Genomic DNA, 15,154 nt, shown 5'->3' with positions numbered 1-15,154 from the left:
GTGTCTCTGAAACTCTCAGTTGTGCCATAGCAGATAAAGAGTATTTTATGTTTGCAAGGACTGTGGTATATGTGTACAGAGGTTACTCTGAGTAGACTTAGCTATATTTAACCATGTTTGTTTATGCCTCTAAATATCCGTTGCAATTTTAGCCCCGTCCACACGTCACTACTGTGTACACTGTCAAAGTGGCCCTCTTTCGCAAGTTCTAATGCTAAAAGGTAGGCTAATGTTTGCTAACAAGTTGTGCAGGCTCTTGCTGTCTGCCTACATAGAAGCAAGAGCAGGGGGGCACAAGTAGGATTGGCACTTCCAGGAGTGGTCAGATTCCTACTAAGGTTGTACATGTCACATCATGGAACAAAGTACAGAATGCAAAAGATTATCATTACAAAATAATCTTGTTTCCATTAAATTTATTTACATCAAAGTCTGTCATAAAAAAATACAATAGTTTTCATTAAAAAATTACAAATATACAGTTCATAAATAATAAAAAAAATATAGCATGTGTATTCTGTGTGGTTATTTTAAAACATTATAGTTCCTGTTTACTTTAATATTTTATATTGTGTAAATAATAGATAAATAATTAAATATAAAATACATAATATAACTTGCAGTGCAATATAAATCACAACAGATATTACAAAATATAAATATAAAATACAATAATGTTAAATAACTCTTGATGGAGTTACTTTTTTGTCTCAAACCGAGACTATGAACTTTATAAAAGTTTGGTACATTAAACTGATTCTGTCACATCTGAACAACAGCTTGGGTCAACTGAGAAGCATATTCAAATATATAACAGAAAAAACACAGGGTTTTGCACTGTACATGGTACATACATGCATAGGTTGGTTCTGAGGTTTTTGGGTTCAATAAAGCAGGAAATCCCTTATGTGCCCTTGATCACTTTGTGGCTTAATTTGCACAAATTGGTTTTCAGCCTGGGAGGTACAAATATACCATCCAGGGAAAGCAACTGATTCAAATGTATTGCTGGAATTGCCATTTATTCTCTTGTAAAACAGGAAGGGGTGCAAGTCATCATTTTTCTTTTCCTGGATGTTTTCAACCTCCTATTAAAGAAATACCAAAGACAAAAGTTAGAAGAGATTCTGGAATAAAAAAAAAAACTAAGTGAAATCAGAAACACAATTAGTGATAGATCCCCCCTCCCTTGGTCAAGGCCTATGTTGGGTCGATGAAATGTAATCTTAGGATTGTGTGATTGTAATTTCAATATTTTAAACAGTGCAATTAAATCTGACCTACCAAGACTTGATATGTAATTCCCTAATTTTCTGTGTTGAGGAATGTATCCACAAGCCCAAATGGTCCAACCTTAGATTGTACATTCACCCAGAATTTACAATCAATCTCTAAAAGACAACTGAATCTTTGGTACAAATTGTCCTTTAAAAACCATTTACAGACCGGAAGATTTCCCCCCTTAATGACCAGGCCATTTTTTGAGATACGGCACTGCGTTGCTTTAACTGACAATTGCGTGGTCGTGCTAACAAAATTGACATCCTTTTTTTCCCACAAAGAGAGCTTTCTTTTGGTGGTATTTTTAATTTTTTTTGCGCTATAAATAAAAAAAGAGCGACAATTTTGAAAAAAAAACAATATTTTTTACTTTTTGCTAAAATAAATATCCACAAGAATGTTTTTAAAAAACAAATTTCTTCATCAGTTTAGGCCAATATGTATTACACATATTTTTGGTAAAAACAAAATCATAATAAGCATATATTGATTGGTTTGCACAAAAGTTATAATGTCTACAAACTATGGGAAAGATTTATGGCATTTTTATGGCATTTTTCAATTTTTTTTACTAGTAATGGCGGTGATCTGCGATTTTTAACGGTACTGCGAAATTGCGGCAGACAGATCGGACACTTTTGACACATTTTTGGGACCATTGACATTTATACAGCGATCAGAGCTATAAAAATGCACTGATTACTGTGTAAATGTCACTGGCAGGGAAGGAGTTAACACTAGGGGGCGATCAAGGGGTTAAATATGTTCCCTCGTGTTTCTTACTGTGGGGGGGATGGGACTGACTGGAAGAGGAGACATATCGCTGTTTGTAATTACTACAAACAGCAGATGTGTCTCTTCTCCCCTGTCAGAACAGGGATTTGTGTGTTTACACACACAAATCCCCGTTCTGGCTCTTGTACCCTCGATCGCGGGTGGCCGGTGGCGACCGCGACCGCAGGCCATGTGCACTGGGTCCCCCAGCCGTGCAGCTATGGCTCTTAAAGGGGCCGATGTACTAGTACGTCATTTTGCGGTAACGAACCACTTTGCCGACGTAAATGTGCTTGAGCCGGTCAGCAAGTGGTTATGGCATGTCCCTACCTCCCTTACATACTTCCATTCTGGATGGAGTTTCTCCACTTGGTCCTCTTCATCTTGCACATGCAAACACATTCATTCCTATAGAGAGCTGTAATCAAGGTGGCCAGCAGCAGTCTTAAAGAGTACAGCTTTCTCCATAGGAATGACTGCTGTGATTATGCACAGAATGAAAAGGACCTGGCAGGGTCACTTTCTAAAAGTAAAACTGTGCGGCTCTGGGCAGGGCCACACAGTGAAAACTGTTGGAACAAGTACAATGGTAAGTATTGTAAAGGGTAAGGAAGGGTAAGGAAGGGTAAACAAAAGGTATAGTTGTCCTCTAAGCTTTCAGACTGCTTAAAATTACAAATACATGCACAGTAGAAATCACTTATGAAGACCTATTGACATATGAACCTGTGCCTATGTTAATATCTTCCTGTGGGATTTTTATATGTTTTTAATAGCAGTAAAAGTCAGCGACCAATGCTTACCGTTAGTGATAACACTGGAGTATCTTGGTCTCCCTCTTCAGCTCCGCAACATAAATAGAGGTTGCGACCTACAATACTCAATGTAACTGGCCTTGTCTGTCCATTGAAAGGTGAAGACATGTAGGCGCCCATGTTTATCTTTGCTGAAGAGAATAAATAAAATATATTAAAAATGCATTCTTGTTTTTTCTTTTTACAAGATGTAACTAAAAATGCAAAAAACATGTGTAGATGCATAAACAACTAAATTTGATCAGTTGTGCTTTACTGTAATGAAATAAATAAAATCGATGTTAAAGAAATTGATTATAATATGTATTGATGTATACGTTATACTGTGTATGAGAATGTCATCAGTTGGAACGGTAAAACATTAAAGCGAAAAAAGGTCTAAAGAGCAGCTTGCAATAATCAGAGGTTTTAAGAATCAAAGGCACTATTTTTGCCTTTAATAATAATAATAATAAAACCCCAGATTATTGCAATGCTCCTCAGAACTTTTCTTCACTTTGAATGCATTTAGAAGCCCCAACAAGGCTGAGGTTTGTGAGAAGTGGCGTATGAATATTGCCTAATTTCCCATGCAGCAGCAGCAGTGTTTTCTTTCTTTTATTTTTTTTTTTTTAATCATGTCTGTGTTCAGTTAGTTAGTTTATGTATGTGGTGGCACTGATATTTGCTAATTACATATGTAGGCTATGTTCCTACTTAGTATAGCTGAACAATCACTCTGCTTTAAATATCAAGTTTTAGTATCTTTTATATTTACAATTTTTTTTTTTCAAACAAGTAGCTTTTGTTAGATTATACCAGATAAAAAAGATCTCCAACATAACAGATTATTTTGTATACTGTAGAACACTGAACTGTAAATGAGAGCATACCTTCACTGGCACGGTTGTTCTCTTGTAAAAACAGAGCCACAAGGTGGGCATTTCCCTGGTGTTCCTGCAGTGCGAGACACTTCTGCCTGCTGTCCCGAATTAAATGTACCGTTGTGTTACTGTAGCGGAATTTCGGTGTAGCTGCACTTGTCTCCTCCAAGTTACGGAAGGAAATGTCTTCTAAAAACAGAAAAAAAGAGGAGCATGTTAGAAATGTGTTTTGTTTAATCAGTTTCTCGCATGTTCACTTATATATACTGTATTTCATGAGTTAAGAACTATCAGCAAGCATTATATGTTATTAATTGTTTATCACAATACATACAGTATTTGACTAAATTGTAGTTTTCCTTTAAAATACAGCTACGTTATATAACCTAAACCAATATTTTTCAACCTTTACCTTTTACAATACATTAGCCTGGTGGTCAGTGGGAAGAATGGATCTTTTATTGGTGGTCAGTGGGAAGATTGGTTCTTTTATTGGTGGTCAGTTGGAAGAATGGTTCTTTTATTTGTGGTCAGTGAGAAGAATGGTTCTTTTATTGGTGGTCAGTGGGAAGAATGGTTCTTTTATTGGTGGTCAGTGGGAAGAATGGTTCTTTTATTGATGGTCAGTGGGAAGAATGGTTCTTTTGTTGGTGGTCAGTGGGAAGAATGGTTCTTTTATTGGTGGTCAGTGGGAAGAATGCTCACCATATAGATAGCTAAAAAGATCATTTGTGTAGGTGATTACTTATCTGAGAGAAAAGAAACTACTCATTGCTCAAGGAACCCCTAGCAAGCTCTGGAAGAACCCTAGGGTTCCATGGAACCCTGGTTGAGAAAAGCTGCTCTAAATCCTACTATGTTTATGTAGACTTTTTTTGCTACATATTATGTGAATACACATATAAATATTGCATACATTAGGCAATAAAAAAGGAAATCATCTTTAAAGGAAATCATTAATGGGTTTCATGTAGCACACATTTTGAGTTTTAACATTCTTCTATAACAGTGATGGCAAACCTTGGCACCCCAGATGTTTTGGAACTACATTTCCCATGATGCTAAACTACACTGCAGAGTGCATGAACACCATGAGAAATGTAGTTCTAAAAATCTGGGGTGCCAAGGTTCGCCATCACTGTTCTATAAGAACGTTTTCGTGCACTTTTCATGTTTTATATGTTTGTTGTGCCATATTTTGATTATTGTAACTCATGTAAACACAGGTTTGTTAATTCTCCTTCTAGTGTTCTTCTTCTTATTTGGGGATGCTATGGGCATCCTTACCTGAGGACTGCTGAGACAAATTAATTTTAGCCTTACATAATCAGACTGATAACAGTTTAAATACTCTTATCCTCATTTCACTTCAATTTATTGATCATGTGAAAAGGAAAGAGAGTTTATTTTATCTTCACATGATTGGATATTAAAAAAAAAAAAAATACAGCTACAATTTATTAAATGAAGATTCTTGACTCCTATATTAAATCAACCTCAAAGTCTATATATCAGTCAGGTCATACCTTACATATAGAATTGCACTGAAAGAGAGAAGCAGCAAAACACAGTCACTGTGTCCCTAAGCAGGAAGCAAAGCCTGCATATGTAATGAGCAAATATGTCTGTTTCAATGTGAAAATGTATTTACAAACAATACAATCATTTTTGCTCATTGATAAAATCAAATATATTTGAAAATATATATTGTTTCCCTTTAATACATTTAGGTAGAATAAAGAAGATACTTTTACTACAAGATTTTTTTCTAGTCATATTGGTAGTAAAATATGTTAGTATATCTGGCTATCTTTAAGTGCCAGACAAACAGTCTTTAATTACTTAATTAATTAATTAGTCTTTTAATTTAAAGAGTTAAGAAACTTACCCTCCACTAAGATGTGATTCAGCAGATCCTGATCATCGAACAGGCACTCGAAATGATTCTTTCCTGACACCCTTCCAATAATTACTACTAAGTTGATTGCTTTCTTTAAGGATGGTATAGGTTTTCTTGGCTTTCTAATCTCCCGAGTTATACTAGATCTGCAGCTTGACTGAGAGGAAATGCAACCTTTCCATCCAAAGTGGTTAGTATCAACCTGTAAAATAATGAAAAAAATATTAGAGATTTAAAATTTTGAATTTAAAAATGCTAAATAATGTCTGTTTATATTAAGGAAATAATTTGAATATATCATTATCTCAAATAAAGTCATTTTTTTAATGATTCTTGCCTTGTTCTTATAGCAGAACATCAGGCAAACAGTTAACTACACAGCTACAATACATACATGTAAACTGTGACAATTAATCATCAGTGTGATGATACTCTCTCATTGTTCAGTAAGAAGATAGGTGGCACTGGAAGCTGCCATACTTGGATCAAAAAGTAGTGATGTCACCTTTCTTATTAGAAAGTTTGGCAAAGCCGTGTGAATTCCAAGACTGAACAAAAATACCAGTCCTTGGGCAGGTAGAAAATCTGAAATGTTTGTATTTCAATTGTATATTTAAATGTTTGCATGCTATTCCAGTTTTAGGGATATTGTAGCAAACAAGCACAAGTCATTGTAAAATAACATTATTTCAATCACAATTTACCTTCATTTCAGAGGAGCATTCAGCATAAAATTCTTCTTCACTAAACACAAAAAATAAAAAATATTTTTTTTTTATTACACTGTAAATGAACACGGCAAAGTAACGTTAAACTAGTACTAAATTGCTTGCAACAGGAGCTAGTGATTTTCAACATATCTAGCTAAATATAAAATAAAATAAATGTATATAAATAATACATATATATAGAGAGATAATAAAAATATAAAATATTCTATGAATTTATATTGTTGATCCTAATATTCATCTGTCTCAGCATAAATAATTTGTAATCATCAAATAATTTAGTGACCATACCTGTAGCTGTCCATTGGGAGGTCATTTATTTCAGGAACTACTGCCATTGTACTTTCTGTGGAGAGACAATGTGAAAAAATGCATTTACAATTTGCTGTTATATCAATGCCCTGTTCTAGTACAAATAGATAAACTAGCATTTCAAAAATATAGGGGAGAAAAAAATCATACCTTGTGATTTAGAAAATCTACAAATTGAGAGCTATCACTTTCCTCCCCAATAAGAGGAATGTTCTCGGAGTCTTTGCCTTGGTGAATGTGTCTGAGCACTTCCTTCCAGCTACTTTAATAGCCCATGAAGGTGTGGCTGTAAATTCTTGAGCAATGTAGGATTTTCACATCCATCCCCTCTTGTATAAGAACTGCACGCAGCATAGAAATCCTATTGTTGTGTGTTAATGAGCATATCAGGATGTGACGACTACACTATATTTCATCATAGCCTGTGGGGTTTCCTCAATTTTTCAGGGAAAAATAGTGTATCTGCAAGAAAATTTATTACATGAGTAGGGAATGTTCAAATTGAATAATCTGCTAATTGGTGAAAATTGACTTCATCAATCCTGTTGCAGCAATAAATTTTTTTTTTTTTAGTAGGAGACCAAAGTTAACATAACTTCATCAAATTCACTGAGATAAGTGAACTTTCCATTACTAAATACTAGCGATGCTAAAAAGCCACAGTTTATGGTTCATTATGTTGAAAAAAAATATAGTGTAGGTATGTTTTGTGGTACTTTAGCAGCCCATTTAAATGCATTGGCTTCCTTAAATTGTATGTTACCCCAACATTTCATTTTTATAATATATGTCTGTGTTACCATGTACACGTACTAAGAACTATCCTGTTCTCATTGTATTCTTGATTTTTGTGAAATGCTTGGTGATCCCGCCAGTCCCACTGCCTTTCTATTTCTGTATCATACTGTACTTTCCAATGGTCACAGATTCTACGGGACAATCCCAAGATTTTACCAAAATCCCAGCATCCCACAGATCCGAGCTATGTCCTGCTGCTGGCCGTTGCAGGAGTTCACAGCCTGATCGCAAGCAGTTCCCTGATTTGTGCCCAGCACCTTGCCCTATGGCTCCAGAAATTACTTTCCACAACAAGCTTCAGAGACTACACATCTTCTTTACATCTTTGCCCACAATGAGTAAAAAACAGGCCCATTGAATCATGAAGAATGTGTTCTGAGGGTAAGTTAGACGATGTAATGCACAGCATGTAGAGGACAAGGCTCTGGGTGTCAGGCGAGCAAGCCTGATGTGTTGGCCTGTGCGGCATCCACTCCTCCCCATGCTAGTATGTATCAGAGGGGTTTACAGCAGTCAGTGCCCAGCATCCCTAATCCATTCTTCTGGCAGCAAGCCAAAACCTACTTCTTTCTCATCTGAACCTACAGCATCGAGGAGTTCAGTGAGGGGCCTGAACATCCTTCTCCGCACCTGTCCCTTTTTTCTCCACACCTTTACCCTCTTCCTCCCTTTTACCTGTACACTTTTCTTCTCTCACATGTACATTCTTCTTCACACTCACCTGAACCCTCTTCTTCCTCCAAACCTCTACCCTCTTCTTCCCTCTCACCTGTACCATCTTCTTCCTCTAAACCTGTATCCTCTTCTTCCTCTTCTTCCCTCTCACCTGTACGCTTTTCTTCCTCCTCCTCCGTACCTGTACCCTCTTTGTCTTCCACACCTGTACCATCTTCTTGCTCCACAACTGTACTCTCTTCTTCCCTCCTACCTGTGCCATCTTCTTCCCCGTCCACACCTTCCCCCCTCTCACCTGCAGCTTCTTTATCTTCCCTGAAAATTCTAAATCAACCCTCCAAACACTGCTTTACACTCTTAAATGTTTATAGCAGTAATTTTAGAAGTAGACCTCTTCTGTAAATCTAAAGTGGTAACCTGTAAAGGATTTTAAAGGCTTTTAAAAATGAATGTAGTTTGTCGCTGCTGCACGTTTGTGCGCAATTTTAAAGTATGTCATGTTTGGTATCCATGTATTATTATTATCAAGGGATCCGCGCTTTAGGATGTAAAAAAACTGCTGCCCCCCTATAAACAGGAAACACCTAGGTGAAACGCAAACAACAATAAAAAACTAAAAGATAGGGAATGGCGCTGTTATAAAAAATGTGTATCAGTACAATGACTAGTCTTTCCTGTTAAGGATATAAAGTGGCAGGTGCTAGATATGTGCATATGAGCGCCTCAGATGACGTCCGTGTGACGAAACGCGTAAGAGGGACTATCTTGACACACATTACATCATATCCGGATTACACTTTTGCACCTGTCACTTTAGATTCTTACTGTAAAGGATCTCTATGAGATTTATAAATATATGTCACTTTTGTTTTTGTGCGTTTTTCACTTACATATTCAGGTACAGTGACTGAATTCTTATTATCATATGCATATTGTTCATTGTTTTTTTGCACATATCTAGCACCTGCCACTTTATATCCTTAACAGGAAAGACTAGTCATTGTACTGATACACATTTTTTTTATAACAGCGCCATTCCCTATCTTTTAGTTTTTTATTTTGGTATCCATGTACTCGGCATAAGATCATCTTTTTTATTGCATCAAACATTTGGGCAATATAGTGTGTTTTAGTGCATTAAGTGCATTTAGTGCTTTGCTTTAAAAAATATATAATGTTTGGGGGTTCAAAGTAATTTTCTAGCAAAATAAAAAATATTTTTTCATGTAAACAAAAAGTGTCAGAAAGGGCTTTGTCTTCAAGTGGTTAGAAGAATGGGTGATGTGTGACATTAGCTTCTAAATGTTGTGCATAAAATGCCAGGACAGTTCAAAACCCCCCCAAATGACCCCTTTTTGCAAAATAGACAACCCAAGCTATTTGCTGATAGGCATGTTGAGTCCATGGAATTTATTTATATTTTGCCACAAGTTCTCGGGAAAATGAAAAACCATTTTTTTTAGCACAAAGTTGTCACTAAATGATATATTGCTCAAACATGCCATGGGCATATGTGGAATTTCACCCCAAAATACATTTGCTGCTTCTCCTGAGTACGGGGATACCACATGTGTGAGACTTTTTGGGAGCCTAGTCATGTACAGGACCCCGAAAACTTATCACTGCCTTCAGGCTTTTTAAAGGCGTAAGATTGTGATTTTACTCCTCATTACCTATCACAGTTACAGAGGCCCTGAAATGTCCAGATAGCACAACCCCCCCCCCCAAATGACCCCATTTTGGAAAGTAGACAGCCCAAGGTATTTGCTAAGAGGCATGGTGAGTATTTGCACCTTTCATTTGTTTTTGAAAATGAAGAAAGAAAAGAAAAATGTATTTTTTTTTTTCTTTTTTCAATTTTCAAAACTTTGTGAGAAAGAGCGAGATCTGCAAAATACTCGTCAATTTCTACTTTTCAAAATGGGGTCATGGGGGGGGGTGGTTTGTGCTATCTGGGCATTTCATGGCCTCCGAAACTGTGATAGGCAGTCAGGAGTGAAATTTAAAAAATTTACGCCCTTAGAAAGCCTGAAGGCGGTGATTGGTTTTTGGGCTCCTGTACGCGGCTAGGCTCCCAAAAAGTCTCATACATGTGGTAGCCCCATACTCAGGAGATGCAGCAGAATGTAATTTTCATAAAACTTGTGGCAAAATATTAAACATTCCATGGACTCAACATTGTGAAATGTGTGTCACCGGCGCAAAAAATATATACTCTATTTATACGCCGAACCGCTGCCTCTGAGGGGAAGAAGGGACCGAGCACCAACGAAATAGACCGAGCCGAGTGTACTGTGTACTCGGCTAGGCTCGGCTCTGCTCGGCTCCGCTCGCAGTCACGCCCAGTCCCGCCATTGGACCTGTGTTATGCCCATCATAGGAGCTGGGCCAAGGGGCGGGACTGCGAGACGAGCCGAGAGGAGCCGAGGGGAGCCGAGTACACAGGACATCCGGCTCTGTCTATCTCGGCGGCGGTAATTTAAACGATCATGCTGCAGATGCCACTTGGGCAAGGCTGCAAATGCCACTTGGGCAAGGCTGCAGATGACACTTGGGCAAGGCTGCAGATGACACTTGGGCAAGGCTGCAGATGGACACTGATGATTCTGCAATCATGGGCAAGGCTGCAGATGGACACTGATAACGCTGCATTGATGGGCATTTAAATGTAAGTTTTTTTCCTTAAACTTCCCTACTAAACTTAGGGTGCGTGTTATACGCCAGCGCGTGTTATACGCTGATAAATACGGTATATAAAAATTTTTTTTAAATTGATCTGCTGCAGTTAGAATGTCCTATAAAAAAGTTCTAGGAAAAAATAAATAAATTCAAATAATGTAACTGCGCTGTTCAAGCAAGTGTTCATACCATGTTTCCACTAATACAGTGTTTGTGCATTACATAACGACCTAACACTTTAAATGTATAAAGTGCAACGTGGCAAAAAAGTGGCAATTAATATAAAGTGCATCTATCACAATCTTAAAATACAACATATGCTATTAATCTCCAATGCCATTAGTCATATGCATTCCTTATGTTCATTCACTTCAATTTTCATCCGTGCTTTAAAAAATGATGTTTCACCACTTCATGTGCCACCACCACCTTCTAAAATGGTCACTCACCAGAGCCTAGAAAAAGTTTTGCCTTTGGTTCATATAGGGTTAACCACTCCACTATCCTGGCGTTCCTCCAACTGGTTAGTCACTAGACGCTCCTTATTTCTCCATATCAAATGTTGATATCCCATAAAGATTAAATATACATCATTGCACAGTATGTTTATAAAAGGGGGTTTATTTATAGCCAATAAAAGTATATATAAAATGCTCACTCACAGATTGTAGTGCCTTAGATCGGCACTAAGTCTATCCAGCCTTCTGCTATGGGGCTCTATTAGGAAGTAGCGTAATAGAGCCTAATAGCAGAACACTTGATAGACTTAGTGCCGGTCTAAGGCACTACAACCTGTGAGTGAGCATTTTATATATACTTTTAAAGCAAATGAACATATGGAACAAATATGACTAATGGCATTGGAGATTAATAGCATATGTTATATTTTAAGATTGTGATAGATGCACTTTATATTAATTGTCACTTTTTTGCCACGTTGCACTTTATACATTTAAAGAGTTAGGTTGGTATGTACAAACACTGTATTAGTGGAAAAATGGTATGAACACTTGCTTGAACAGCGCAGTTTCATGGACTCAACATGCCTCTCAGCAAATAGCTTGAAGTGTCTTCTTTCCAAAATGGGGTCATTTGGGGGGGGGGGTTGTTGTGCTATCTTGACATTTCATGGCCTCCGAAACTGTGAGAGGTAGTGAGGAAGTGAAATCACCATTTTACGCTCTTAGAAAGCCTGAAGGTGGTGATGGGTTTTCAGGGTCCTGTACATGGCTAGGCTCCCAGAAAGTCTCACACATGTGGTATTCCCGTACTCAGGAGAAGGAGCAGAATGTATTTTGGGGTGTAATTTCACATATGCCTATGGCAGCTTTGAGCAATATATAATTTAGTGAAAAAAAAACAAAAATATAGTTTGTCATTTTCTGTAAATTCACAAAAAGCCTTCTGATATTCATCTGAGCACACCTGCCTGGCATAAAGACGGTTTGATCAGCGTTAATGAGTTTCAGAATAACCATCTGCAGTCTACAGGCCAAGATCTTGGCAAGACTCTTAGTGTCAACATTCATCAGCAAGATAGGACGGTACAAGTGACATTTCCTAGGGTCTTTACCACCCTTAGGTATCAAGACTACCAGAGCTTCTCTGATAGGTGGTGGCAAGCTACCTTCCCCTCTTGCTGAGTTAAAAACCTGAAGTAACCTGGAGGCCAATAAGTCTCTAAATGTCTAAATGTTCCATACTACTCTGAGGGCAAGCCATCCAATCCAGGAGATTTGCAGGGGGGGGGGAGATGGCAATGGTACAAATTCAGGTTGTGCCAAGTAAGCCAGCAACCAGCCATTCTTGTCCTCGAACTCAAATTTACGCCGCCTTTGAGCCAACATATTTTTGGTAGTGTGTTTAGAAAAGACTGAACAGTATTCATGGGTAGCCTGCTGCCATTCCACCAACCTACTCAGTGTAGGCTCACGGTAATATGCAGCTTCAGAAACAGAGACACTCATCTCCTTCTCCGACATAGTAGAGGCAAGTTGGCTCTTCCATACCTTGGACATGATTACCCCTCTCAGATTGGCCTTAAAGGCTTCCCATTGAAGTAGGCATGAGCCACTAACATTATTCTCTACCCAATAGTGTCAAATAGCTTGTATACAGGCAATCTTAACATACTCCTCTTGTAACCAGTTAGCCTCCCTACGCCAATAGTGAATACCTGGCTGGACACCCATATGAAGATGTAAGGCTATCTGTGAATGATGAGAAATTGCCCTGGGTTAATATTGGACTAATTCCACCAGTTCCAGTCCCGCCCCTTCAGCAAGTACGGTGTCAATTCTGGACGGCTTATGCATTTCCGAATAGCAAGAATATTCTCTGAGGTCTGGAAGTTTGTGCCTCCAGACATCCTGAAACACATAAATGGACAACCATACTGCAAAAGGGACAGGAGAGCTGGAGGATCCAGTCCTCCAATCCAGAGAGGGCTCGGCCACAGCATTAAAATCCCCCATAATAAATATCTTCTCCTCTGCAACCGACAAGGTCACTTGGAGCATGTCATCCAAGTGAGTGAGAGAAAAAGGAGGAGGCACATAAATGTAGACTAAAGTTAAAGGGGTATTCCAGACCTTAATAACCAGAATGACAAACCGACCATATGGGTCAGTTTTAACAGTTGATACCGAGATGGGCAATGCTTTCATCACCTAGTTGGAAACCACCCTGGCATAGGATGAGAACGTGGCATGGTAGGACCCAGCAAGAATCCTGGATCCCTGTAAATGCGTCTCTTGAAAAAGAATGATATGCGGCTTGTGCTTCTTCAAATATTCGAACACCAAGGATCTTTTAAATTTTGAGTTAAGTCACCAAACATTCCAGGAGACCAGGCGCAGGGTTAACGCCATAATGTATGATAGGTGAAATTACCACAGAGATCAATAAAACCACAAGACGCATATTCTGCATTCCAGAGCTCCAGGTTCCCAACCATCGCAGAGTACCCTACCAACAACAGGGATCACAAAGACAGTTGAATAAGGGAACATAAATCAAGCACATAGTCTCCCAGGACCATGGAAAAGAACCTTAAGTCAAAAGCATATTTGTAAGAAAAACTTAAACCCCCCTTCCCCCCTCCCTACACCCAGCCCCAAAACACCAAGTGCCTCATACCCATAACTTGTGAACTATGCATGGGGAACCGAGTAGAGACCCCATAGGGATCACTCAGGCCCGTACAGACCTACAGTTCCAATTCTTAAAGTTTCAAGTGTCCAGAAAAATGCAAAAAATCCCCCAAACATTAGGACATTATCTTATGAAGGTATAATAAAACAACTTAGACCTCGGAAAATCTCAAAACAGTACTAAATAATCAGGAGAAGTGCATTGTTAGCTCAAGGTTCAAAAAGGTAAATAGGTTCATTTCATAACCCTCTAAAGCAGGACAGGAGACATATCCCCCACATACATCATAAACGAATACCATCCTTAGGGAGGTCTAGGAGAGACATTCTCCCACTGATTGCCACAGGCATCCAGGCATCGAGAAGCTTCACTTGGTGTAGTAAAGAAGTATGCCTTCCCCTTGTCGACCTCCCGCAACTTGGCAGGTACAGCATGCTGTAAATCAAATGCATATCTCTCAGGCATTCTTTACTTGTTCCAAAAAAGTGGAAATGTGGCCGCCTCTATCTCGCGCTGCTCTGCGCCAAGGTTCACTGAGATGTCTAATGTAGTATAAAGCAGCTGCTTAGATAAAATCAACGTGTATATATATAAGCAATAAGATTATAGACACAAAAAAACAATCGATGCACAAAAAGTCTCTATTCTCTTATTGCAGCAGCGCTGTGTGCCAAACCGGTCCAGACACATGAAAAAACATAATTGATCAAGAAGACCCAGGAAAGTTCAAAAAACTGTGTTCAGTGGAAGTGAGGAGCTTCTTTCACCAAGGGTATTCACCACATGCAGGGGGGATCCCCCCAATGAAATTGCACTCACCAGAAATACAGTATTGATAAGCCTTAATGATGTTAATGATTAATGGCTTTCCTTCTCCTTCTTCCAACCACCAGGTGTCAGTGCCAGTCTCAGTTGATACCGCATAACATATGGAAGGAAATGAGATGACCAAATAGCGTAATATTGCTAAACAATTTTATTCAATCATCCACAATATCCCCCCCTTTATAAGCTGCGTACCAAATTTAAGATAAAAACGAGCATTTGTAAAAGTGCACTGTGCCTGCCTTCTCCCGGAGGTCCTCCTGAGCGTATACTGGATGTGAATACCAGTCCACTTCCTGGTTCCTCTCCGATGCGTGGAACGCACACGTCACTTCCGGTGGATTACGTCCT

At 38.5% G+C, this 15,154-nt stretch overlaps 1 protein-coding gene across 1 annotated transcript; it reads right to left on the bottom strand.

Annotated features, from left to right (window-relative positions):
- Window positions 1–382: 382 nt before the first annotated feature.
- LOC141133039 (interleukin-1 beta-like) lies at window positions 383–6,947 on the bottom strand. Its single transcript, XM_073622117.1, has 7 exons — window positions 6,824–6,947; window positions 6,653–6,707; window positions 6,338–6,377; window positions 5,622–5,835; window positions 3,743–3,922; window positions 2,859–3,001; window positions 383–1,088 (listed from the first exon to the last, which is right to left on the bottom strand). The coding sequence occupies exons 2-7, from the start codon at window positions 6,697–6,699 to the stop codon at window positions 885–887; spliced, it is 828 nt and encodes a 275-aa protein (XP_073478218.1). The 5' UTR covers window positions 6,700–6,707; window positions 6,824–6,947; the 3' UTR covers window positions 383–884.
- Between the last annotated feature and the right edge of the window lie 8,207 nt (window positions 6,948–15,154).

This window comes from Aquarana catesbeiana, linkage group LG03 (assembly GCF_042186555.1).
Source record: "Aquarana catesbeiana isolate 2022-GZ linkage group LG03, ASM4218655v1, whole genome shotgun sequence".
NCBI lineage: Eukaryota > Metazoa > Chordata > Amphibia > Anura > Ranidae > Aquarana > Aquarana catesbeiana.
This window is presented reverse-complemented; position numbering and strand designations above follow the sequence as displayed.

Excerpts from the sequence above, each read along its gene's own strand:
- LOC141133039 (XM_073622117.1), bottom strand. The coding sequence starts at position 6,699 with ATGGCAGTAGTTCCTGAAATAAATGACCTCCCAATGGACAGCTACAG. Across the intron at positions 5,836-6,337 it reads AATGCTCCTCTGAAATGAAG|GTTGATACTAACCACTTTGG; the intron begins GTAAATTGTGAT and ends ATTATTTTACAG. Across the intron at positions 3,002-3,742 it reads GAACAACCGTGCCAGTGAAG|CAAAGATAAACATGGGCGCC; the intron begins GTATGCTCTCAT and ends TATTCTCTTCAG.